Source organism: Balaenoptera acutorostrata, chromosome 3, assembly GCF_949987535.1.
Source record: "Balaenoptera acutorostrata chromosome 3, mBalAcu1.1, whole genome shotgun sequence".
NCBI classification, from domain to species: domain Eukaryota; kingdom Metazoa; phylum Chordata; class Mammalia; order Artiodactyla; family Balaenopteridae; genus Balaenoptera; species Balaenoptera acutorostrata.
Window position 1 is genome coordinate 117,048,814 of NC_080066.1, and position 25,644 is coordinate 117,074,457.

At 37.2% G+C, this 25,644-nt stretch overlaps 1 protein-coding gene across 3 annotated transcripts; it reads right to left on the minus strand.

Moving 5' to 3' along the window:
- Positions 1–172: 172 nt before the first annotated feature.
- Positions 173–25,633, minus strand: PPP2R3C (protein phosphatase 2 regulatory subunit B''gamma). Of its 3 annotated transcripts, XM_057543353.1 has the most exons (14): positions 25,076–25,619; positions 19,322–19,423; positions 18,731–18,858; positions 15,522–15,626; positions 14,684–14,796; positions 14,182–14,279; positions 13,258–13,328; positions 10,231–10,363; positions 8,963–9,018; positions 8,810–8,885; positions 7,860–7,996; positions 5,275–5,412; positions 2,723–2,782; positions 173–899 (listed from the first exon to the last, which is right to left on the minus strand). In XM_057543353.1, exons 3-14 carry the CDS (start codon positions 18,821–18,823, stop codon positions 711–713), a joined length of 1,269 nt encoding a protein of 422 aa, XP_057399336.1. In that variant the 5' UTR covers positions 18,824–18,858; positions 19,322–19,423; positions 25,076–25,619; the 3' UTR covers positions 173–710. The 3 variants fall into 3 exon arrangements, with proteins under 3 accessions (XP_057399336.1, XP_007198793.2, XP_057399337.1); XM_007198731.3 differs by lacking the exon at positions 19,322–19,423 and having other exon boundaries at positions 25,076–25,633; XM_057543354.1 differs by lacking the exons at positions 18,731–18,858; positions 19,322–19,423.
- Between the last annotated feature and the right edge of the window lie 11 nt (positions 25,634–25,644).

The window sequence follows — 25,644 nt, forward strand, 5'->3', positions numbered from 1 at the left end:
AATCATAGTCATGATATTCTACCCTCTTCTATTCTTTCATCTCTTAAAAATTAAACAGTATAATTGAGAATCTTTACACTTAGTTAACAAATTCTCTAACAAAAATCCTTAACAAAATGGAGTTAAGTTTTGTAAAATGTAACCCTGGTGATGGTTAATAAAGGTAGACAAATTTTTTTTATAACAATGATTTTAATTAAAGTAAAATACTAACTTGAATACTTTTTATTGAAACATTCTCTTAAAATAAATATCATGTCCAAATACTTCCCAGAAATGAAATGGCCCTACTCTGATGAATGGGGAAGTCTATAATCTTTGATATACATAATACTTTAGAATATTCAAGGTTAAATGATATAATTTAAACTATCATCTTTCAAGTATTCAAATTCTTAGTGACTAATGTCAGAACTATTCCATTAAAACTTCCTTTATTTTTAAAGATTATACAGATTTAAAGTGGACTCCTACCTTCACCAGATCACACTTGCCATATTTGAGCTAAGTGAAACCAGAATTTACTGACTCCTAATTTGGTCCCATTTCTTCCAGACCACTACAACCAAAATTCCAATAACCAGAACATTTGCTGTGTTCTATAGACACATGAAGTGTTTTATTTAGACCATTTCTAAGGATTCTGCTTCAAAGGTTTTACATGCGGCATTCAAGCTTATTTTAATGAATACAGTCTAGTCTTTGAGAGATCATGTATCATCAAGGTCTGCAGAGTTTTCATTATCATTTGCAACAAGGGCTTCTCTATTCTCGTAAGTCCAGAAGCCATTCAGATCAATTAGAATGGTGGTGACTGTGTCTCCTTGATTACTGTTGATTAAATCCTGAAGAGAGATTTTCAAAGGATCCTTTGGTTTTACCATGTCAAAGATTTCATCCTGCAAGAGAGGAAAAAAATACAATGAAATCTGATATCTGATTCACTTAATTTCTATCATACAGTGATCTAAAATTCAGGGCTGGCACTTGAGCTTATGTAAAATTTTTTGTTCCAGTTTTTTTTTTTCATTTAACAGGCAATCCACCTCTTCTCTATAGGCACAAAATTTTATTGGAAGATTCCTTAGGTACAGGCATACCCTTGGAGATATTCTGAGTTCAGTTCCAGACCACCGCCATAAAGTGAATATTGCAATAAAGCTAGTCATGTGAAATTTCTGGTTTCCCAGTGCATATAAAAGTTATATTTACACTATACTGTAGTCTGTTACGTGTGCAATAGCATTATGTCTAATAAAATATACATACCTTAATTAAAAAATACTTTATTGCTAAAAAAAATGCTAACCACCATCTGAGCCTTCAACGAGTTGTAATCTTTTTGCAGTAGTAACACCAAAGATCACAGATCATCATATAACAAATGTAATAATAATAATAATAGAATATTGTGAGAATTACCAAAATGTGACACAGACACCAAGTGAGCAAATGCTGTTGGAAGATGGCACCGATAGACTTGCTTGACTAGGGTCGCCACAAACCTTCAATTTATAAGAAATGCAGTGAAACAAGGTATGCCTGTGTGTGTCTTACAGAGAAACTGAAGTTCAGAGTTTAAGCTGCATAGCTAATTAGCAGCAAAACTAATGCAGTGTTCTTTGAATATATGTTAACTAACTACTTATATTTTTCTGTTGTCTTCTAACTGGTGGTAAAGCAAGGCCTTGATTTAAGTGCAAACTTGGCTCAGAGTAAAAACTTAAATGCTTTAGAGCCAAGACAGTGACAAAGCTTCATTTCCAATAATGATGTCAACCTTTTACTCTGGACCTGGAATGGGTGGGGGGAGCTCGGTATTAAAGAACTAGTCATCCACAGTGACACTAAATTGTGCTAAAAATGACTGGACTATATGGAAGAACCTCTTCTATATTATGAAGTGTACTATAAGATTACTTACGGGGAATTAGTACATGTTTTCTAATCTGTTTGTAGTAAAATCACTCAAAGTATTTAATAGCATTTAAAGAGGCAAATTGCATTTTTAAAGGTTAGAACAATTCAGGTAAATGAAATGCATGAACTTTTAATCTTGTGTGTATGTGAAACTTCCCTTTCCAGGTTGGTGGCAGTTTAAAATTACTAATTCTTAAGTTGCCAGTTGCATAGTTTCAAATTTGTCTCACTTATATTAAACCAAAATAGCCCTTTATCTCATTATACTTGGTTAAAACTGGATGGGTTATTTTATTACATTACTTCACCTGAACCAATACTGGATACTCAAAAGTGTTTCATAGCTGGTAAAAGTCTGATTACTAAAATGCTAAGTAGCAGCATGTATTTCAAATAGTGGTAGTTTTCATACTGTAAGATTGATGTCTCCTTAAATACCAAAGCAAGCAAGCCCTTTGAAGTAGCAGACTAAAAACGTGCCTGAACCTAAATAGCTCCCCCAAATTTAGTTTACAGTGGAATAGACTACCAAAGGATACAGGCTGTACTGATTCTCTTAGTTTTCAATCAAAATGAATGAATGCTTCCAATGAGAACATGACACTGACAATGCTAAAATCTTATACTGCACAAATCATTAGTCCAAGTATGTTCTCAGTTTCTAATGACTTAAATATTAATTCAGAACAAATAACAGCAAATACTTGATTTGGTTCAGTATTTCATAAGTTGCTTTCAGGTAAAAACCTCATTTAATGTAAATGATTATGTGGTGTTATGTAAATTAAAGAAAAAAAGTAACCTTGACGTCTTGAAATGAAACAGGATCCTGTCCATGGATTTTCATTAGTTCTTGTATGGCCTGTATTTAGTAGAAATAAATCTTTAAATAAAAAACAAAATATGCAACATTTCCTGTCCTGTCCCATGGTCCCTTTCCAGTTCCATTTCCTATCCTATCAGACCATAGGCCTCATCGTTTTAACCACTCTTGCCAATATTCTCAAATTCCTTGACCTTGCTTCACATCTGTTGAGCAAAACCTAAACGCTGGATCAGTGTAACCATCAACCTTTCTAGACCTACACCTTAGCTATGGAGAACTTCATAAAGAAAGTATACAAGAGGGCTTCCCTGGTGGCGCAGTGGTTGAGAATCTGCCTGCCAATGCAGGGGACAAGGGTTCGAGCCCTGGTCTGGGAAGATCCCACATGCCGCGGAGCGACTAGGCCCGTGAGCCACAATTACTGAGCCTGCGCATCTGGAGTCTGTGCTCCGCAACAAGAGAGGCCGCGATAATGAGAGGCCCGCGCACCGCGATGAAGATTGGCCCCCACTTGCCGCAACTAGAGAAAGCCCTCGCACAGAAACGAAGACCCAACACAGCCATAAATTAAATAAATAAATAAATAAATAAATAAATAAAAAAAAAAAAGAAAGTATACAAGAGTACAGATTACTATTGCATAGGAATGGTCTCCAACCCCAAATGGGCTTTTAACAGGCCTAGCAATTCTGTTATAACCTGCTTCTCCCATTTTCCAGGAACGCTGTTCATACCTTCACAATTCTTTAAGGCACCCAATACACCACCTCCCCTCCCACCCTACACTTTCTCTTCTATTTGACAGAAAAAATGGAGGTAAACCTCCCTCAAACTCTTCTATGAACTTTAACAAAAAAATACTGACTGAGAAACTACTGTGATCCAGTTGAACTAACAAATGTTTTAGGTGGGAGTCAGTCACTGGAAAATGTGAAGCTTAAAATTCTTGGAAAATAATCAATATGTTCCAAGTGCCTACCCTGTAGTGCCACTGATACCAGAATGTGCACAGGGCATCTCTTTGCAGCAGATGAGAATCTGAGTACACTCGAAGCTACCAGAGCAGGAGACCTGGATGGAATGATCTACACTGCACCATCTGGGCCCAGCTTTTATCACTGGGATACTGATGTACAAAGGCTCTAAGAACAGTCCAGGACCGCAGGGCTCAGCACCAGTAACTTTTTACCTTGGCCCATACAATCAAGCCTAAATAAACTTTGATAAAATAAAGGTATGAAATATTTTCAATGTATTTAATAAATAAAATTTAATATTCAAAGAGTAGAGGATACTATAAAAAATCTTTATGAAAAGGGATTGAGTATTTAGCTTCCAAAAGATATATTTACTTTGTTTTCCTAAAACTGAATTTTCATTTAATAGGTCTGCCTAAAGTGGGGGGCATCCCTATGATGGGTGATATTATATTCTCAGATGAGCCACTGATATAAGCCCACGTAGCATTCAAGTTTTTAAAAATGCATCCTAATACTGGGATTGTAATTTATCCTTATAATAATCTGCAGTCATTACTACCTAGAAAATCATAATAGAAAGCCTTTCAGGGAATTTAACATGAAATTATGAAATATATACGCTGAAACTCAGAAATCAGATAAAGTTATTTTTAAAGTATCAAAAATTTTTTAAGTGGAAAAGAAAAAGCCTCTGGGGGAAAACTTCTTATGACAAAGATGTGAAAATGTCATTTTTATTGTTTAAAAAAAATTTCTTCTTACTATCCATCTTAACCATATAAAAATCAGATGGTCTTCTGAAAACCAGCTATAGAAATGTGGCAATGGAATGGAACACTACTGTACAAAACCTTTCCATCAAGCAGAAAAGTCACCATTCAAACTGAGGAATGATTTATCTTTTATTTTTCTTTTTTTAACATCTTTATTGGAGTATAATTGCTTTACAATGGTGTGTTCAGATTTATCTTAAAAGGGAAGACATTCCTACGTTTACACCTGCTGCAGCTGAATGCTTATCAGGTAAAATACAATCAAATTCCACTTCAGAGCTCATCATGCTATTCTCTGAGACCACCTACGGCACAGAATAAGTATTTCAGCAAATCTGTTTCACACTGAAATGCAGCCCACAATTCTAGCCAATTTTTAAATTTATATTTTTTACAGCATAGCAATTAAAAGAATCTACAGGTACCAGATGTGCAAAACTCCTGTGGAAAGGAGTTACCTTTTCTGTACTGTATAATTAAAGTTTCTGTAGGATTTTACATACTAGTTTTTAATCACCAAGAGCATACAATTTCTCAGGTATGTTTGTATCTCCACTGACTATCTACGACTAATCAAATCAGTACTGATTTAGCCCATTTATGTTTTTAAAAATAGAAAAAAACAAAACTAAAACCTGACTTGATTTCCTTCTGAAATCTGTTAGGTAAATGCTTTTGTTAAATTTAAACATCCCAAGTTAGATAAAATTGTCATTGGGTAGGTAATTTAAACCAAATTGTATAACAAAGACACATTTACACAAATGAGACTTACCCTAAAGAAATAATTAAGGGAAAAGACATTCAGATATCCTTTGTTCTCAATGTCAAGCAATTTGAAAATATATTGCAGAGCTGCAGGTTCTTTTCGGTTTTCTAATGCAAGAACAAAATCCAGGTAGGTCTTATAGTCCTATAGAAAAGAAAATGACATTCATTAGAGGCCTTATTTGTAATTAACTTTTCAAGTGACTGATGATTTGAAGATGTTTGTAATCAAAGATGGCAAATTTTTTAAAAATATGAAACGAGAAATCCATACTTAATGTATACTTAATGTTGGTTTCTAGGAATTCTACATAGCAGTTAATCTGTACAGGACAGTTTGAGGGGGCACAGCTCATTTTCTTATGAGAGATTTGCTGTGTTAAACCATAATTTTCATTCATTAGGCTTTTGAAATGGACAGGACAGTGACTAACCTTTGCTTGTTGCCACTAAATTTGTATTTTCATTTCGGTGTGGTCATTCTGAAATAGTTTTAAAATTTTAATTCAGATGATTTCTGAAAAGTCATCTTAAGAGTGCCAGAGTGGTTTCCCTGGTGGCGCAGTGGTTAAGAATCTGCCTGCCAATGCAGGGGACACGGGTTCGAGCCCTGGTCTGGGAAGATCCCACATGCTGTGGAGCAACTAAGCCCGCAAGCCACAACTGCTGAAGCCCACGCGCCTAGAGCCCGTGCTCCGCGACAAGAGAAGCTATCACAACGAGAAGCCCGCGCACCGCAACAAAGAGTAGCCCCCACTCGTCACAACCAGAGAAAGCCTGCATGCAGCAACGAGGACCCAGCATAGCCAAAAGTAAATAAATTTATTAAAAAAAAAAAAGAGTGCCAGATATTCTACAGTGATCTGACACTGTTCTCATCCAAAAAGGGGGCAAGAGAGTACAAATGAAGGCTGAAAAGACATGAAAAGAACAGAAAGCTTTCTCTATGAAAAAGGGATAGTCAGAGATTACTTTTTTTGCATGTTTAAAAAAAGTAAAGTACTTGGGAGATTCTCACTTGGAAAAGTTTATAATCTTGGAAAGGATTTTCTTAGGCTAAGATTAAGAATTCTTTTCTGCATAAATTGTAGTATAAAGAGCTAGAGATGCAGACTCATCATGGTCTAAACTCCATGCCTAACTGTAGCTTCTGATTTTCTTTATTCACCAGGTTATTAGCATACTCCAAGCTCCTCACTGTTAACCGTAGGCAGCTGTGGGAGTCATGAAGCAGAGTTTTTGCGCCTTTCCCCCTTTCCCTTTGCAGTTGGCTAACAATGGTGTTATTTAGAAAACTGCTATTAAAGCTAAATGATAAAACCTAAAACCCTGATTCTCTTCTGACAATATGACCATTTCTTAAACATCATTGGTTTGGAAAAGTTATCAGATCCTTAACACATATTTTTAATAGCAAGAATGGTGATTTAAAAATGCTATTTAGAATTTTCTTCTCAAGTATTTTGCATTGTTGTGATAAAATGACAGGTGCATGTTAGTAAATCTTGGCTACTAAGGTAGCCACTTAGAGTAACACAACCTGATTCTTAGATTTAAATCATGGCATATGTGGTACTATATCTGACCTGGTAATTTAATGAATGAACCATCTATATGAAAATAGTCAATAGGATTTGCCTGTTTTTCAGATTTTTTTTTTTTTACTAGTCCACACTCCTCTACAATAGGTGCACCGACAATGAAATGAACAAAAATATTAAAATTTTCTGTTTGCCCTGCGTCCATGAGGGAAGTAATGTTTTTCAGCAAATTTACCTTAAGATCAAAGGCGCTGAATCTCAAATAATTTGATCAGTTCACACTTCTTAAGATACTGTTATACACTGATATGAAAATAATGCTGTATCATATCAAGAAAAAGGCTTTTGTGATTAAGAAAGTGGACAGAGGACCTGAAGAGTCATTCTTCTGAAGAAGACATCAGATGGCCAACAGGCAGATGAAAAGATGCTCAACATCACTAATCATCAGGGAAATGCAAATCAAAACCACAATGAGATATTACCTCATACCTGTCAGAATGGCTACCATTAAAAAGGTAACTAACAAGTGTTGGCAAGGATATGCAGAAAAGGGAACCCTCATGCACTGCTGGTGGGAATGCAAACTGGTGCAGCCACTATGGAAAACATTATGGAGGTTCCTCAAAAAATTAAAAATATAACTACTATATGATCCAGCAATTCCATTACTGGATATTTATCTGAAGAAAATGGAAACACTAATTTGAAAACATACATGCACCCCAATGTTCACAGCAGCATTATTTACATTAGCCAAGATATGGAAGCAACCTGAGTGTCCATCGACAGATGAATGGATAAAGATGATACGGTATACATGTACAATGGCATACTACTCAGCCATAAAAAAGAATGAAATCTCTGCACAGGCAATATAGTCAATATTTTACAATAACTTTGGTATGTAATCTATAAAGACAGTGAATCACTATGTTGTATACATGAAACTAATATGACATTGTAAGTCAACTATATTTCAATTAAAAAAAAAGGCTTTTGGAAATTGTGGGAGCCTAAATTTTTAAAACTTAGAGATTGAAACTACTACCATTTCTCCATCATAAGTGAGACACTCCTGGAAAACACGGTCTAAGAAGACATTGGTCATGGTTGCCGTTCCATAGCGGGAGAGTTCTTCCTTACTGAGCATGCCATTGTGGTCCTTATCAAGATTCAGATACTGGCCTTGGGAAGAAAGATGATAAAAGGACACTTAGGACCAAAATAAAATTCTAACTAAAAGACAAAAGAATAAACACTAACAAAAAGTTATTTTTATTGGTTAATATTTTGATTTTTAAACTAATTATGTTACAGTCATGGTAGACATCTGCTATCCCTGCAATCTCTATCAGAACAACTGTTAAGCCAGAACCAGTCAAAGAAAACTCATCATAAAGGTCATGCCTTTATGCTATTTCACTTACATCATTATTCGTTTTCAGTTTGCAACCTTTTTTTTTTTTTTTGCAACCTTTTATAACTTTCCTAGGATTCTAAATTAGATGGAGGTAGGGGTCAACCAACATAAAGCACTGAAAGGCTGGCCCTTGAAAGCAGAGGTCAAGGTTGCCAAAATGAGTCAGAAGATCACCCAAAAGGACAATGTAACAGACTAATGAAATTCAAGAAAAAAAGTAAACTAGGCCCTAAAACACACCCCTCTGCGGACCCTGAGAGTAGCATTTTATCACAATGCAAGATCACAGGTGATGTTCATAATAATGTTCCTGAGTCAACAATAAAAAAATCAAACTACATTCTTTATGTTAAAGTGTTAGAAATGTACTAACTTAAATAAGAGTCACAAAATTATAAAACGCTGGTATTTAAACAAGTAAAATTTAATAATCTAGAATATAAGCTCTTAAGGAAATTAGAATACTTTGATTTTAAGGTAAATTAGGCTATGTATAAAACTGTCCTTTGAACACCAGTTAATGAAACATTAACTGAGGAACGGATAATTCAAATTATAGCATTATGATAGGAACATACCATACACCCGTAGGGCAGAAGGAGCAGAAAACCAATTTGTTTCTTGACTCTCCTTGGACAGTTCCTCATCCCTTAACTATATGAGCATAGAGACATAATTAGAAGATAGCAACTGTGAAGTGATATAATTAAGTAGTTTAAAAACATATTTACCTCCAATAAATCATCTAGGAAGCTGCATGCTAAAATATCTTGAATTTTTATCTTCCCTTTAAAGAACATAAACACAATTACTTAATTTTAAAAACAACAGCAACTCAATTTTATAAAGGTATTATTTTAGAAAAGCAGTCGCACAACTGATATTTTAAACTTTCCTAGCTCTCATGCTCCAAAGTCCTTACTATGCATTTCTGTGAAAAGGGAAATCTGCAGGGAATATTTAATAAAATCTCATATAGGTATGTCTACCTATATACCCCCAACTATATACATCCAATCGAGAAATTCCAAAATTACATTGATACCAGATTCCAAAAAAAGTTGTGTTAATTTTTTTGTGGTAATGGATATGATACTGTCAGTAGTCCAATAAAGAGACTGTTTCAGTTTTCCTTTGCAGGTTTTGGAATAGAAAGCAATATAGAAGCGTGGTTAAGAGTAGAGAGATGGGATTTAAATGCCACTTCTAGACATGCAATCCTTCTAAGTCTTAGTTGCTTCACACATAAAATGTGGGTAATAATACCTTCCTAATGGAGTTATGAGAAGAAAATGAAAGAATCTATGTAAAATGCTGAGCACAGTACTTAGTACATAATAAACAGTCAAAACTGTTGGCTATTATTATTGCGTAAATTTCCAAGGAAAAAGATGTGTGTGTGCCTATAATGGAGGCGTTTAAAAAAAACTGACAGCTACCCCGTTCTGTGATGGACTCACAGCTGCATTTTCAAGGACAGAAGGAGTATCAGGGGCTTTGATTTGGGCCTCTGTCCCAGACACATGTATTTAAGCCTAGCAGGTTAGAATAGTTGATAAATGTACTGTTAATGAGGCAAAATTTACAAATCTGATCCTCATATAGGATAGTTAACTTGAAAATGAGAAAAACACATCATGGCTAAATGGTCCTCCTATCTCCCAATTCATATTTTTGATCAAAAAGAATAATGCTCCAGTATATTACCTATCAGGGATAGCAAATTATATCAGAATACCTGGCTTCTTAGAACTGGAAAGAATATACTTTATTTTAGAGATGAAAACATTGTAAAAGGTTAGGTGATATTCCCACTGTCACACAGCTGATTATGGTTGGCACAAGTAAATCAAAAGATCTACATATCAAAAGATTTATATATTAATGGCAATAACATGTTAGGAAAATAAATAACATTTTAAAGACTTTTCTCTAGTTATTGAGATTTAGAAGTAATGATAATCTCATAATATCTAAGTTAGATAAGATTTTCTTTTACCTGTTCTTAGAGGGTCTAAAAAGAAGAAGAACTTCCTAACTGCTGTACAAACATAAAAGGAGTAAAAAGATTTTTCCAGCCCATCTAATTGTGGCAAAGTAGGGATAAGTTCCAATATGTAGTTTTCTAAATCCTGAAAGAACAAAACAAAATAAAACTTTAAAGGGTTAAATGTCTGATCTTGTTTCTTCATGAGATACTGGAATATAATTTCAGTCCTAAAAATTATTCAGTATTAAAACTATATGAATGATGAAATAAATTCATTTGTGACTGAGTTTCAGATATTTTTCTTGGCTTGTTGTTTTCTTTTAACTTTGTTTATGATGGTCTTTGCTCTCAGATTTTTAAAAATTTAGCTGAACTCATTGCTTTTTAGACTTCTGAGCTTTGTCATACTTAGAAAGGCTTTCCCTATTCCAAGATTATATATTTAAAAGCCTCTCATGGTTTCTTATATTTATTTTAATAATTTCATTACTTTTGCTTTATCCATCGTAAAGTATAATGTTTCTAGTTCATTTGAGACACTTTATAATTTAAGTTGTAGAACAGATGGCATCTCAAACATGGTGTGTCCAAAATTGGACTCTAATTATCCCCAACCCTGGTCCTCACCCATTTTCCCCTATTCCACCATTTATTCAAAGTAAAAAAGTTAAACTTGGTTCCTACCTTTTCTTCACCAAGGCCCCCACCCCTTACCCCCAAAATCTAATCTAGCAACAAATTTTTGTCATTGTTGGGGTGTGTGTGTCCAAAATATATACTGAATTAATCTATTACTGGCTTCTACAGACATCACCCTGGTCTGGGCCACTATCATCTCTCACCTGGACAACCACAGTAATTTCCTAATTATTCCTTCTTTGACTCTAGGCTCCTTAGAATTCATTCTCCACACATCCAGTGATTTTTTAAAATGTAAACCAGGGAGTTCACTGGTGGTCTAGTGGTCAGGAGCCCGGAATTTCACTGCCGTGGCCAGGGTTCAATCCCTGGTCGGGGAACTGAGATCCCACAAGCCACATGGCCAAAAAATAAATAAATAAAATAAAATGTAAACCATATCCTGACAGATTCAGCTTAAAAATTCTGATGGCTCCCCATTAGTCTCAATATAAAATCCAAACTCTTTATCATGGTCTAACAACCCAATATGTGGCCCTGCCTACTTCTCCAACTTCACCTCCTGTCACTCTAACCCTCTCTCATATGCTCCAGCCACACTGGCTTCCTTCTGCTCCTAGAACAGGTCAGGTTTAACTGTGCCTTGGGGACACTGAACTTGCTGTTCTCTCTGTATTACGTTTTCATAAGGCTGGCTTCTTTCTCATCCTTCATGGCTAAAACTCAATCACTATCTCAGAGGCACCTCTTCCATCTTATCTAAAATAGTTCCCCAACCCCAGTCATACACTTTCCTAGTACCCTATTTTCTCCTTAGAACTTGTCACTTTTTGAAATCATGTTGCTGATAATTTAGTGTCTGCCTCCTCACTCTGCTAGGAAAAAAGCACCATAAGAGTAAGGCTTAGCAATGTACCTGGCACAAATAAGTGTTTGGTAATTGCTTATTTAATAAGATTTAGTAAGTGAATGAGAGTTTGCCTATACTACTCAAATTACAGATGTTGGCTCTGGAAATTACTGTCTTTTAAATAAGGAAGACACAAAATCTGGTTTCAAAAGGCAAAGTGCCAAGGTTAGGAGAGTTATTTCTTTTCTTTGAGAGAAATGTTTTCTTTCATTGAGAGAAGGGAACATTACTCCCTTTTAAACACAACTACAGAGATATTCTGTTGCTTTTCTCTCTCCTCCTCCCATTCCTCTTTCAATTTTTGTTTCCATTCATGGGAAGAGGCAAGAAAAGTTTGTTTTGTAAACCAACTAATGGCTGACAAGAATTCTCAGAGCTATAGAAGTACTCCAATATCTGACCTGAGTAAGTATCAACCAGTGTTTAATACATCTTCCTTGCTAGAGACAGATGGATAGAAGCAAGAACCTTTTACTGTCAAGCTGATCTGAACCTTAAAGGACAAAAATTATAGTGTGGCCCTAGAAAGGTTTTTAAGTGTAAATATCCAGTATGAGCTAACAGATTCTATCTATAGAAATCTGGATAAAACAGAGTGCAACAAATTATAACAGGAAACATAAACTATAACAGGGAATTTACATCTCTTTTAAGTTTTATATCTGAATATTTATTTAAGTGATTAATTAACCTGGTTCATATTTATGCATAACTCCCTTCCCCCTTTGTATATATTTGGGAAAAAAAGCCTGAGCTGAAAAGATAGATAGATTGATTGACTGATTTACTTATTTATTTATTTGCTTGCTTGCTTGCCACGCTGCGCAGCATGTGGGATCTTAGTTCCCTGACCAGGGATCGAACCTGGGCCCCCTGCCTTGGAAGCTCGGAGTCTTAACCACTGGACCACCAGGGAAGTCCCCATATAATTGAGATACCCACACTTACAAGAAGAATAGTGATTTGGATCATGAGGCTATAACATAATTCTCTGTTGATAACCTGTTGATAACTACATTAGTGCCTAATGGGAAATAAATAGCCTCTTGGTAACTGACCTTACAACCCAAACCTGCAGGTGGGACTACAGTCACATTATTTTTCTTATATTTCCTAAAAAAGGAAAAACTACTGCCCCTTACATTTTAAAACAGTCATACACTGATAACACTCATGAATAACCAAAAGTTTTTCACTGCTTCTTCAATGATTTTTAATCCAGTTAAAACATTACATTCTTTTCTTCTCCTTTAAAAGGCTTTTTTTTCTTTAAAGGTTGGAGAAAAAGAATTTAGAAAGGAATTTTTGTGACCAATATACACTTAAAAAGTTCTTTAGTAACACATATTATTTGTAAAAACAAACAAAGCAGAGAAACAAAATAAGAATTATCTGTAATCTCAACACCCAGTGATAACTACTGTTTAGCATTTTGGTGTCTAGAGCATTCTGGTGTCTAGCATTTATTAAAGTAGGTTAATACTTACAGATTCCCGAAGATACCCTTGTCCAGCAACATCATATAAACTGAGGCCTATTCTTGTTTGATGAAGCCAAACTGACAATAAACAAGAAAATGAAATATAATTATTAAGATCTATCCTTTAGTATATATATATGCATAAAAGGAGATAGATTAGAGAGACAAGCTAATTTAATGACTCTATAAACATATTTTTCTCACATGTATTACTTATCTCATTAATCCAAAAATTGTTTGAAACAAAATAAATATACCATAGAATTAACTGCAGATATCAACAATTCTACCATGCCTAAAGTGACGATAAAGTTGATGCCCTTGAGAATACTGGTGTTCCACCAAAACAGGAGTTCTGATATTATGCCTTTAATGAAGCAGCTTTTATTCTACTGAGGTTAATTACCACAACCAAATATTAAAGATGGTACACACAGGACTTGACAGGTCATTATGGAACTTATAGGAATCATAACAATTCCAACTTGTTTAATAAATACTCCTTGAGATGATGCTACAGTTGTGAGTCTGAAACTAACCTCTCAGGCAACTCAATCTGTAATATATTGGCGAAATAAAATTACCAGTGAATTAAAGTATTTCAAATAACCATCCATTAAAACTCTTGGTTCAGCTTTTGATATATCTAGTTAGCTAGTATCTTCAAGATACGTGAGGCTTTTGTTTTGTTTGTTTTTTATAATAATGAACCCAAATGTATGGTAGAACCCAAATGTATGGTAGAAGCTCTAGTAAGTTCCAAGAGAGAATCATAATAATAGGAAAACAAATCTTGGTCAAAAGACAAGAATTCTGTTTTTCAAATTTACTAAGAGTTGTTTGACATGGAAGGGATACTATAAAAGCACTGACTGGAAACCTACTTGATTCCCAGATAGAAGGAGTTCAAGTACAATGAAAATGAAATCACCTTTTCTCATGACATAATTAAAGAACTGCATGATGGAAATTCTTCCATAAGAATCTGTATGAAGGAGTTTAGCAAAGACTTTCGCTGCGAAAAATTGCCTAAGGAATGGAAATAAAGATTAAATCATCTGCCAATATAATATAAAAATGACTTCTGTATGATTTAGCAGACAACAGCATAAATTCAAACAATTAAAAATCAAAGTGGTGGGAAAAAAATCAAAGTGAGAACTATAGTTCAAAACTTAAAATATTAAGCCATACATCTTTAATTCTATTAAGAATGAGGACCTATAATGCTGTAAATAAGCTATATTATTTCTTTTAATAACTTTATACCAATGTAATTTTCTTGACTGTAAATAATTTTATTAAACTTTATTAGTTTAATGAAAAGCTGACTCAAATTATCATATTATTGACTTAAATTTTCATTAACATTTACTTGAGGCATTTAAAATGCTTAACATAACATACTCCTTTGTTAATTATATTATTCTTACTTGCACTTTGGTCCAGCTTTTTCACCAACCTTTAAAAAATTTTCATAATTAATCATTGCTTCCTCTCCAATCATGGGTGGTGTCTGGTGCTTGTCCAGCAAAAACCATAAGTTCTTAAGAGAATTGCAGAAATTAAGATGTTATAATCAACTGAACAAAATTTAAAAACGTAGTTAAATGTGTTATTTCCATTAAAGTGATAGACTACTGTAGGGTCAAAATGCAAGGGTTTAAATCCCAGCCCTGCTCTGTGATCTTGGACAGTAGACTTAAAGTTTCTGTTTCAGTTCTCATCTGTAAAGTAAGGATAACAGTGTCTACATCATATAGTTACACAGATTAAAGAGGAACTGTATATGAAAATTTCAGAACTTAGTAAACACTCAATAAATGCTAGCTATTTTTTTTTTTTTTTTGCCGTGCCACATGGCATGCGGAACTTCCCTGCCCAGGGATCGAACCCACGCCCCCAGCATTGCAAGCGTGGAATCTTAACTACTGGACCAGGGAAGTCCAACGCTAGCTATTTTTATCATGTTATGAGTAATCAAAAGGATAATAGGAGATGATAGTCTTCTTAATATTACTCCCTACAGTAGTGGTTCTCAACTTTGGCCGCACATTAAAATCACCTATGGACTTTAAAAAACAATACAACACTATCCTTGGGACACACAAGCTTTGCAGCTGATTCTGGTGGGAACCATCGCAACAGAGCCCGTGCTTTCAGTCACTCTGCACTACTGGCTCCATTTAGGCACCCTGAGATCCCACATGACACATGTAGTACAAATAAGAAATGGCGAACCTCCAAAGCAAACTTTTATTCCATTCTTACCTGTAATTCTTCATTATCTAACAGTTCCCTGCTTTTCCTTTGCAGAAAGACGGCTCTGGATTCTTCTCTTAATTTCTGTAGTAAGACTTCATCTTCAGCTGGCAGCTAAAAATACACTGTAGAGTTAATTTCTACACTTAAATTCTAGACTATTGGGTTATGTAAAATGTATTTGGCCTCATAAAAAACTACATATGCTACTGTCTCAAAATTACTTTTTGTATCTCAATCTTGCTTAATTTCAGATCATCATTTATTTTAAAAGTTCATTTAATAAAAAGAGATCCACAGAGAATTCAGTGATCAGTGAGGCCAGTTCTGCCTGGAAAAGGCTAACCGTCTAGCCCAAGTTTCTTTATTTAGATCCGTACAGGTTTACTTAAAAACTAAACACAACATTTAGTATGTGCCCACAATATATCAGGCATCAATACACATGTCCTAATTTAATCCTACTAGCCCTGTGAGATGCATTTCATCGTACTCAATTTAGAGGTGAGGAAATCAAGAGATGGATGACTTTATCAAGAACACACATGCAGTTAGCCAGTCCCAGACTAAAGATTTAAATCTTCAGAGTCCAAGTCTGTTTTAATTTCTTATGAGTTGTTTGGTTTGGTTCCCTGTACTCCTCTGTCCCCTCAATTTCACACCTAATGTTAATGACTTGCCCAAAGTTGTGCAACTAAAGTAACAATATTTGAATCCAGGTCTTCTGACATCAGGGATTTAGTGTATTTTCTCTTCTCCATCTCATTTCCATTACTGGGTAGTTAGGTACCTCTCCCAATTAAGTAGACTTTAATGCTATTTCCTAGTGACTGCTAAGAGTAAAGTACTATGACAGATGTTCAACGTAGGGTAACCATCCCCAAACTAAATGTATCAGAATGTCATGCTCTTATTTTACTTTATGACCACCACTTTTTCTATTTTCTCAATGTAGCTCAAGTTTCATTTTATATTTGTAGAGCACTGTTCCCATTGTAACCTTAGACTAATATAGAACTGAATTAGGATTGGCTGAAGAGCAACAGTTTTAGCCAAATATGCTTTCTGAGACTGGGTCATCTTACTTCTTAGAGATAATTAAGCCAATGTCTACTAGTTGGCCTCCAAAGCAGAGGTTCGTCCTCCTGTGGTGATTTCCTTAAGCGGGGCTTTAAAATGACTCATTCTAACAACTTTAAACAATTCGCTTTGAGGATTTCTTCTTACTTTTCTGTAACTTTGCCCCATTAAATGTAGCTAAGTAACCCACAGTCCAAATTGGGGGCTATGGTTTTCACTTTTTATTTCTAAGAACTAAGATGCCATCCCTCCTATCAAAAGGGATGGAGAAGGAATATGCATTAGGAGGTGAGGCTGGGGCTGAGACTGGGATTGTGCTCCAGTGGCTAGTCAACCAGCTAACCAGCCAAGGAGAGAAGTGGTGACCAAAGATGACAGGTGGTTTCTCTAAAGCAGTGGAGTGAAAGTAGAGGAAGAAGAAACAAGGGAACGAACATCCCACAAATCCACATCTGCAGACCAGAAACCATCTGGGATCTGGAAGAGGTCAGAGAAGAGACGGAAATGGGAGAAAAGGGGATTCCCTCAAAAAACACAAGGGGACGGTTGGTCCTAGAAATACAGGAAAGTTGAGTCCTGGGAATGGAGTAATGTCAGCATCTGAGGGCTGTTCCTGGGTTAGTAAGATACACTTTCACAATCCTGATTACATGAAATAATGAATATAAAATGCTCTGAAGTACGTAGACACTCAATAAATGGCAGTCCCCTTCCCACTCCCCCAGACTATAAAAAATTCTCAGTTGTCTAACTGCCTCTGATTAAGAAAGTGTGAAATGCAAAAAAGCAACAGCAGTATGTATGATGTGACCCCATTTTTGTTAAACACACACACACATATATAGAAAAATGTAGAAGGATTCATGTAAAAATGTTTATTTACATCTCTGGGCAATGTTATTATGGGAAAATATCAACTTTACCTGTTTTTTCTCTTTTCCATGACAAACGTGGATTAGTCATATAATTCTTTTTTTTTTTTTTTAATTATCTGTTCTGAATTTTATTTATTTATTTATTTTTTTTGGCTGTGTTGGGTCTTCGTTTCTGTGTGAGGGCTTCCTCTAGCTGTGGCAAGCGGGGGCCACTCTTCATCATGGTGCGCGGGCCTCTCACTATCGCGGCCTCTCCCGCCGCGGAGCACAGGCTCCAGACACGCAGGCTCAGTAATTGTGGCTCACGGGCCCAGTCGCTCCGCGGCATGTGGGATCCTCCCAGACCAGGGCTCGAACCCGTGTCCCCTGCATTAGCAGGCAGACTCCCAACCACTGCGCCACCAGGGAAGCCCAGTCATATAATTCTTAAAAGGCTGGGAGACATATAGTACTACAAAAAAGTTTCCAATAAAATGGTTCACATGTACACAAGTACAAAAAAGTTTGTACTTGAAGAAATAAGTTAAAATTATCTGGATAGTCTACCTCACTCCTTGATGCAAGCAAAACAAAATATTTACTTTCTTTGCAAATAATGTTGTAATTAATTGAGTTTAGGAGGTAACAGGTTTAAGAGATATTCAGCTAAAATTCCAAAGTTAACTTTTCTATAGTAGTTACATTTCCCATAATACCAAATAGGACTTATTCTTTTCAGTAGCCTTCAATTTCAGCTGTAAATATCTTTCTTAAAGTCTTACTGTTTTATCTATAACCCTCCTCAAAGCCTTCTTTACCATTTTGGCACAAGGAAACACATAATTAAGTATAACTCTTAAAGTTTTCCACTCTCAATCTATTTTTCAGTTTAGCCTTGAGCAAAACATTTTACACCTTATGAGTAAAAGACAAAGTTAAAAATTGTGATTAGCCAAGTAAATCTAAGTCTTATAGAAAGCCTGGCAACATAATCCAAAAGAATACCTACTACTAACATCCATAATAAAAATTAGGAGGAAGGAAAAAACCTACAGTTCAAAAAAAGTGGCAAATAACAACTCTGTGTTCTTATACCTACTTATATGAAAAACCAAGATTTAATCAGGTCAAAAATAATAAGGTCAACTAGAATGAAACAATAAATATACGAAATTTAAAATATAATCAATTTGTTTATTTATAAAATATAAGATTTTTAATCCCAATTGAAAAATTACATTTCATTTACAAACTCTGCAAGACATTTGCTTAGATACCACTTACCCTATAATAAAACCGGGGAATGGTCTTATAGAATTCATTTGTGTTTTTTCTACCTCCTTTCCATTCTGAGTAATACTTGGTAAATAAATCCATTTCTTCATCTTTTAATTCTTGTTCACTTTTTTTTTCTGGTAACAAAACACGTTAAGGAGGGGAAAGCACTTTTAAAATCAAACAATGTTTTTTTCAAGACATCTATACACTACGGTGTAATTACAGTACAAAAAAGGCCTTCACAATTGTACTTAGACACTAAGCATCTATATTAACTTTCTTGAAATACCAAGAATCACTATCTTCAACTGAAACAGCCTCCTCTACATCTTCAACCAGTTCTCAGATGCTCCCTCCACTTATTTTTATCACTATACTTGTCTCTTTCTCAAGTCATTGCCTCTCTTATAGACCTGACATGTTCTAATTCATTCAATCAAAAGTTCTCACTGAGCACCTACTCCAAACAGAGCACTGCACTAGACATTGGGGTTAGAGCAGCGAGAAAATAGGCACAGCCCTTGACCTCATGGAGTTTCAGTGTCATAGTCACTGTTCCTCTACCTACAGCAGATGCCTTCCATCTGAAGCTCACACCTCAGGGTGCTATTACCCAACCCGCTTGCTGCTGGCAGATGGCCATCTCATTTAGCCATTCTTCCATCATGAACCATGAGACTGGTGCACAGCTTTCTTCACCTGCAATCATTAAGGAAGAATAAACATTTATGTGGGTGAAGGTGCCCCCTCAACTCTGAAGGCTTTCACCTCTACTGTACTCTGTTCACTCAGCAAGACCACAGATCTTACCTGCTCCTGTTCTGAAATCTTAAACTCTAATATACTCTCAAAAATTTTCTCTCCTCTGGTTGTTATTCAAAACCTCACTGCACTGGCACAAAAACAGACATACAGATCAATGGAACAGGATAGAAAGCCCAGAAATAAACCCATGCACCTATGGTCAATAAATCTATGACAAAGGAAGCAAGAATATACAATGGAGAAAAGACAGTCTCTTCCATGAGTGGTGCTGGGAAACCTGGACAGCTACATGTAAAAGAATGAAATTAGAACATTCTCCAACATCATATTCAAAAATAAACTCAAAATGGATTAAAGACCTAAATGTAAGACCACATACTATAAAACTACTAGAAGAAAACATAGAACACTCTGACATAAATCGCAGCAATATCTTTTTGGATTCATCTCCTAGAGTAATGGAAATAAAAACAAAAGGGACCTAATTAAACTTAAAAGCTTTTGTACAGCAAAGGAAACCATAAACAAAACGAAAAGACAACCTACACAATGGGAGAATATATTTGCAAAGAATGAGACTAACAAGGGATTAACTTCCAAAATACACAAACAGTTCATACAACTCAATACCAAAAAAAACCCCCCAAAAAACCCAACAAAACCAAACATTCCAATCAAAAAATGAGCAGAAGATCTAAATAGACATTTCTCCAAAGAAGACATACAGATGGCCAACAGGCACATGAAAAGATGCTCAATATTGCTAATTATTAGAGAAATACAAATCAAAACTACAATGAGGTATCACCTCACTCCAGTCAGAACAGCCATCATCAAAAAGCCTACAAATAATAAATGCTGGAGAGGGTGTGGAGAAAAGGGAACCCTCTTGCACTGTTGGTGGGAACTTAAATTGATACAGCCACTATGGAGAACAGTATTGAGGTTCCTTAAAAGACTAAAAATAGAGTTACCATATGAGCCTATAATCCCACTCCTGGGCATATATATGGAGAAAACTATAATTTGAAAAGATACATGCACCCCAATGTTCACTATTGGAGCACTATTAACAATAGCCAAGACATGGAAGCAACCTAGACGTCCATCGACAGATGAATTGATAAAGAAAATGTGGTATATATATACAATGGAATATTAATCCATCATAAGAATGAAATAATGCCATTTGCAGCAATATGGATGGACCTAGAGATTATCAAACTAAGTGAAGTCAGACAGACAAATATCATATCACTTATATGTGGAATATTAAAAAAAAAGATACAAATGAACTTATTTACAAAACATAAACTCAGACATAGAAAACAAGCTTATGGTTACCAAAACCTCACTGCACCTCAGCCTCATTGAGATCTTCAATTCTGTGATCTGTTTTCTCAAAAGCTTTTCCTCTTCCTGGTCTCACTTCCTTCTCAACATGCGTGTAGTTGTTCCCGAAACTCCTGCCTGCATTTCTGCCATATCTGCCTTGTTGATTTTTAACCTTGGACCAATTTTATAATCTGTTTACTAATGCTCAACGGTGCTGGAGAAAACTGCCAAATTTTGCAAATATTTGGTCCCACAAATTTATTTCACGGTTACTAATAACTCAGCCTCCCCAAACCACCAATACATATTTTATTTGCGCTTGATGTCCTCTTGGTGACTGACTGCTCCAGACTTTCACTACATTCCTCAAGCCCCCTGTGTTCACCCTCAACAGATGAGAATCCCACCCAGTTCACCAACAACTGAGTCTACTGGGCATGGATACCCACAAACATCTGAGTGGGAGGACAGGAAGGTATCAAATCTGCATCTTACTTTCTGCCTGCCAGTTTCAGGGGAAGATGTAGCTCTTCTCTCACCCAAGGCTAACCCCTCATTCTCCCATCTCCTCCCCAAAACTCCTTCCTTTCTACCTGTTGCCACACATAATTCCTTCTTCCTCATCCACTTTCTCAAATGAAAGGCCTGTGTTGGCGATCTCTACTTTCTTACCTCTCACTATCTCTTTATGCAATCCTGCCACTCTATGGAGACTGCCAGGGCAACATGTGACCTAATTGTTTAGTTTAATGGACACACCTGTCCTTGATTTCTCTGTTAAATTTGATACTGTCAATGAGTCTAAACTTTTTGTGGCTTTTATGAGACCACACTCTGTTGATTCTCCTATTTTCTGGCTATTTCTTCTTTTTTCTTTTTCTTTTTTTATTTAACTGATCTACTTGTCTGTCTTTATTTATTCCAATTTTTGTTGGAGTAGAGTTGATTTACAATGTTGTGTTAGTTTCTGCTGTATAGCAATGTGAATCAGTTATATATATACATATATCCACTTTTTAATTTTATTTATTATTATTATTTTTGGCCGTGTTGGGTCTTCGTTGCTGCACGCGGGCTTTCTCCAGTTGCGGCGAGCGGGGGCTACTCTTCGTTGTGGTGCGCGGGCTTCTCATTGTGGTGGCTTCTCTTGTTGCGGAGTATGGGCTCTAGGCGCGCGGGCTTCAGTAGTTGTGGCACGTGGGCTCAGTAGTTGTGGCTCGCGGGCTCTAGAGCGCAGGCTCAGTAGTTGTGGAGCACGGGCTTAGTTGCTCCGCGGCATGTGGGATCTTCCCGGACCAGGGATCGAACCCGTGTCCCCCGCATTGGCAGGCAGATTCTTAACCACTGCGCCACCAGGGAAGTCCCCTCTTCTTTTTTCTTAATCCTCTTCCTCTATCATTTCAACTTTCATAGTTTAACCTCTAAGCCCCAAACCTATGTCACTAACCCAGACACTGCTCTTGAACACTAAACTCACGCATTCAAAACAAAATATTTTCATTCTCATGCTCCAACATACCTAGAATAACTTTCTCTATCCCTCACCTTACTACTCTTCTTCTAATTCCATATTTCCATCTCAGTAAGTGGTACCACTATCATCTAATCACCTGAGCCCAAATCCCAAGAGTAACTTTCATTACATCATTCAACTATTCTAGGGATACACAAGTATATGTGTGAGTGGATGAGTGCATACACACATGCAGCTTTCAACAGTGTCAGGGATACTGACTCTCTCACTGAGATAAAATTGACCAAAAAAAAAAAAAAAAAAAAAATTGAAGGTGAGGAAGCTGCCTATCCAGATATCCAGGGGGAACTGCATTCCAGGAAGAAGAAACAGCCAGTGCCAACGCACGAAAATGGGAATGTCCCTGGTGTGTGCAGGGAAGAGGGAGGCGTCCAGTGCAGTTACAGCAGAATGAGCCAGAGGGAATAGCAGGAGATGAGGGACACCAGATAATGGGGGGGGGGGCAGGCCACTAGGCCTTTGGAAAGACCTTGGCTTTCATTCTGATGAGGGAGAGAGCCACCAGAAGGAATTAAGAGGCTAATGCAGTAATCCAGGTGACAGATGGCGGTGGCGTGGGCCAGGGTGGCTGCAATGGAGGTGGTTAGGAGTAAATTTATTCTGGATATATTTTCTTTTTAGTCCCAGGATTTGCTGACACACTGGATGTGGGTATTGGAGAAAGAGAGCAGTCAAAGATGTCTCCAAAGCTTTTGACCTGAGTAGACGCGATTGCTGGCAACTAAGATGGGGAAAACTATGAGTGAGCAAGTTAGGAAGGAGAGTGGGAGTTCAATTTCAGACAAGATTAACATATCTATTAGATCCAAGTGGCCATGTCAGGTAGACAATTATTGATAGATATATGAACCTGGAATTTGGGATGAGGTCCAGGCTAGAGGTATACATTTAGGAGACATTAGAAAATAGACATCATTTAAAATCGTAAGAAGGTGAGTGTAGACAGAGAATAGACGCTGGCCAAGGCCTCAGCCTTGGGCCCTCAAATGTTAACTTCTTGGGAAGAAGAGGAAGAAAAAGCAAAGACTGAGAAGGGATGACTGGTGAGGTAGTAGGAAAACTAAGAGAGTGTGTCTCCCAGAAACCAAGAGAAGAAAGTATGTGTAGGAGGAGTGAGTGAACTACTATGTTCCTGGCAGGGGCTGCTGGCTGGTCAAGTAAAATAAGGACAACTGAGCACTGGAACAATGTGGAGATCACTGACAATCATGACAAGCAGGAATCAGAGACAAGGACAGATTCAACCAACAACTCTTTTAACAAGTGTTGCTATAACGAGGCATAGCTACAGGTGGAAGTTAAGAAAGTTTCTCTAAGGTGGGAGAAATACCACCATGTTCATATGCTGATGGGAGTGAATGAGAAAGAAAATCTCATGATGCAGGAGAGAGAGGATGACTGTAGGAGTACACCCTTGAGGAGGCAAAAATGGGATCTAGCACACTGATGAAAGAAATAGCCTTCAACAGAAGTACAACCTATATGATTTACTTACTATTTTATCATCTCTGCCAACACTAAATTGTAAGTTCTACAAGGACAAGGATTTCTGTTTACTGCTATAGCCTAGGTTATCCAGATAACAGACATGCGATGGAGTGGGTTTAGGAGTGAAGGGGAGGAGAAAGCACAAGTACAGGTCAATTTTCTTAGAAGTTTTCCTATAAGGGGTGCAGAGAAATGTAGCAAAAACTGGAGGGGGATGCGAGATCAAATGATTTTTTTTTTTAAATGATGGGGGATATTACAGCCTGTTTGTCAGAGCTGATGAAAATGAACCAGTAGAGAAAGAAAATCTGATGGTGCATAAAGGAGAGGATAAGGCCAGAGTGAAGTCAGTGAATAAAAGAAAGAAACGCGATCTAGCGTTGGAGTACAGGGACTGTTGGCCAGTTCACCATTTTAACAGTGAAGGCAGAGTGCACGGTCGCCTATAGGGGGTGGGGAGTGGGGGGCGCTGACAGAAATGGTAAATGGGAACAGGTGAGATTCTTCTTTGATTGCTTCTACTTTCTCAAATATATATACTAGTTCATCAGCTAAAGGTAAGGAGTAGATAGGACATACTGGAGGACTGGAGGTTTGGGAGATGAGAAGGAACTGCTTTAGAGTGTAGGAGAGTGAATGTCTAGGGAAACGCGGAAGAAGTGTAAATGAATGACTGAAACACCTACTTTAGGTTAGTGGACATGAATTAAAAGTGAGGAAATTCACCAAGGTTCCGTTTTTCTCTAACCACTTTCAGCTGTCCTGGATGCAGTTGTGAAATAGTAAAGATAGTTTTAACCAGGTTGATTAACAAACGTGAAGTAGAGGGAAAGAGATAAGGAAAAATGGATTATTAAGTCTAAAATGGATAAGGAGGGAAGTGAAAAGTGTGACAATAAAAAGGCGGTAGGGGTAATGGTAGGTTCTGGTAGGATCAAAGGGTTGATGGCGCCAGGACTCTCAATTATCCCTCACAAGTCTAGGTCAGGACCATGCAAGTGCGTGGCTAAGGTAGCTTTTCATTCCCACAAATCCCTTCCCAGGGAAGTGTGGGTCAAAACTTTCTGGATCCCTAAACCACATCCCAGTCAGCCTCTTTTGTCAGGAGAGGTTTTACCGAAGCGAAAGGCACGGCTCCCAGGTGCTGCTCCTCCTCCCCATCCATCCTCCCCCCACCTCCCGCGGTTTAGGGCCTGGCTCTCTCTGCGGGCGGCCCCTCCCAAACTCACTGTTTGGACCGTTGTTGGGCGTCGCTATCCGCCGGCGAAGAATTTCTTTCCAGTCCATGGCTGACTCCGGCCCAGCAGTTCCCGCATTTGCTGTTTACTAACCGCTCCACCCCCTGCCAGCTCCCGCGTCAACACTGCCCAGCCCCGTAAAGGTTATGAAGGCCGCTTAATCGCCATCTTGGACGCGGGCGGAAGTCGGCTAACCCGGCCAAATCGATCACCGTAACCACCGCGGAGAATACGGCGATCACGCTAACAGCAGGGAGAGCAGACGTGAAAGAAACGGAGAGGGAGCCTCCTTAAGGCAGCTTTCCAGCTTCACCACGTCGTATTTTAAAGGCGCAGAAGGGAGCCCGCGCTTTTATTTCATCTTGGCCCTTTGGCACTTGTGCACCACGTGACCCCGGAAGTCCTTTGGCTCTTCCGGTTCGAGGGACGAGCTTTCTAATTTCACAATTTCTTTTCATTGTTCATGGCGGATATCTGGAAACCCTAAAGTCTCCCTGAATGTAGTAGGCGCCTTCAGCAGCCGCTTGTGCCCCCTCCTGCCAGTAAAAGATTCAGAGTCG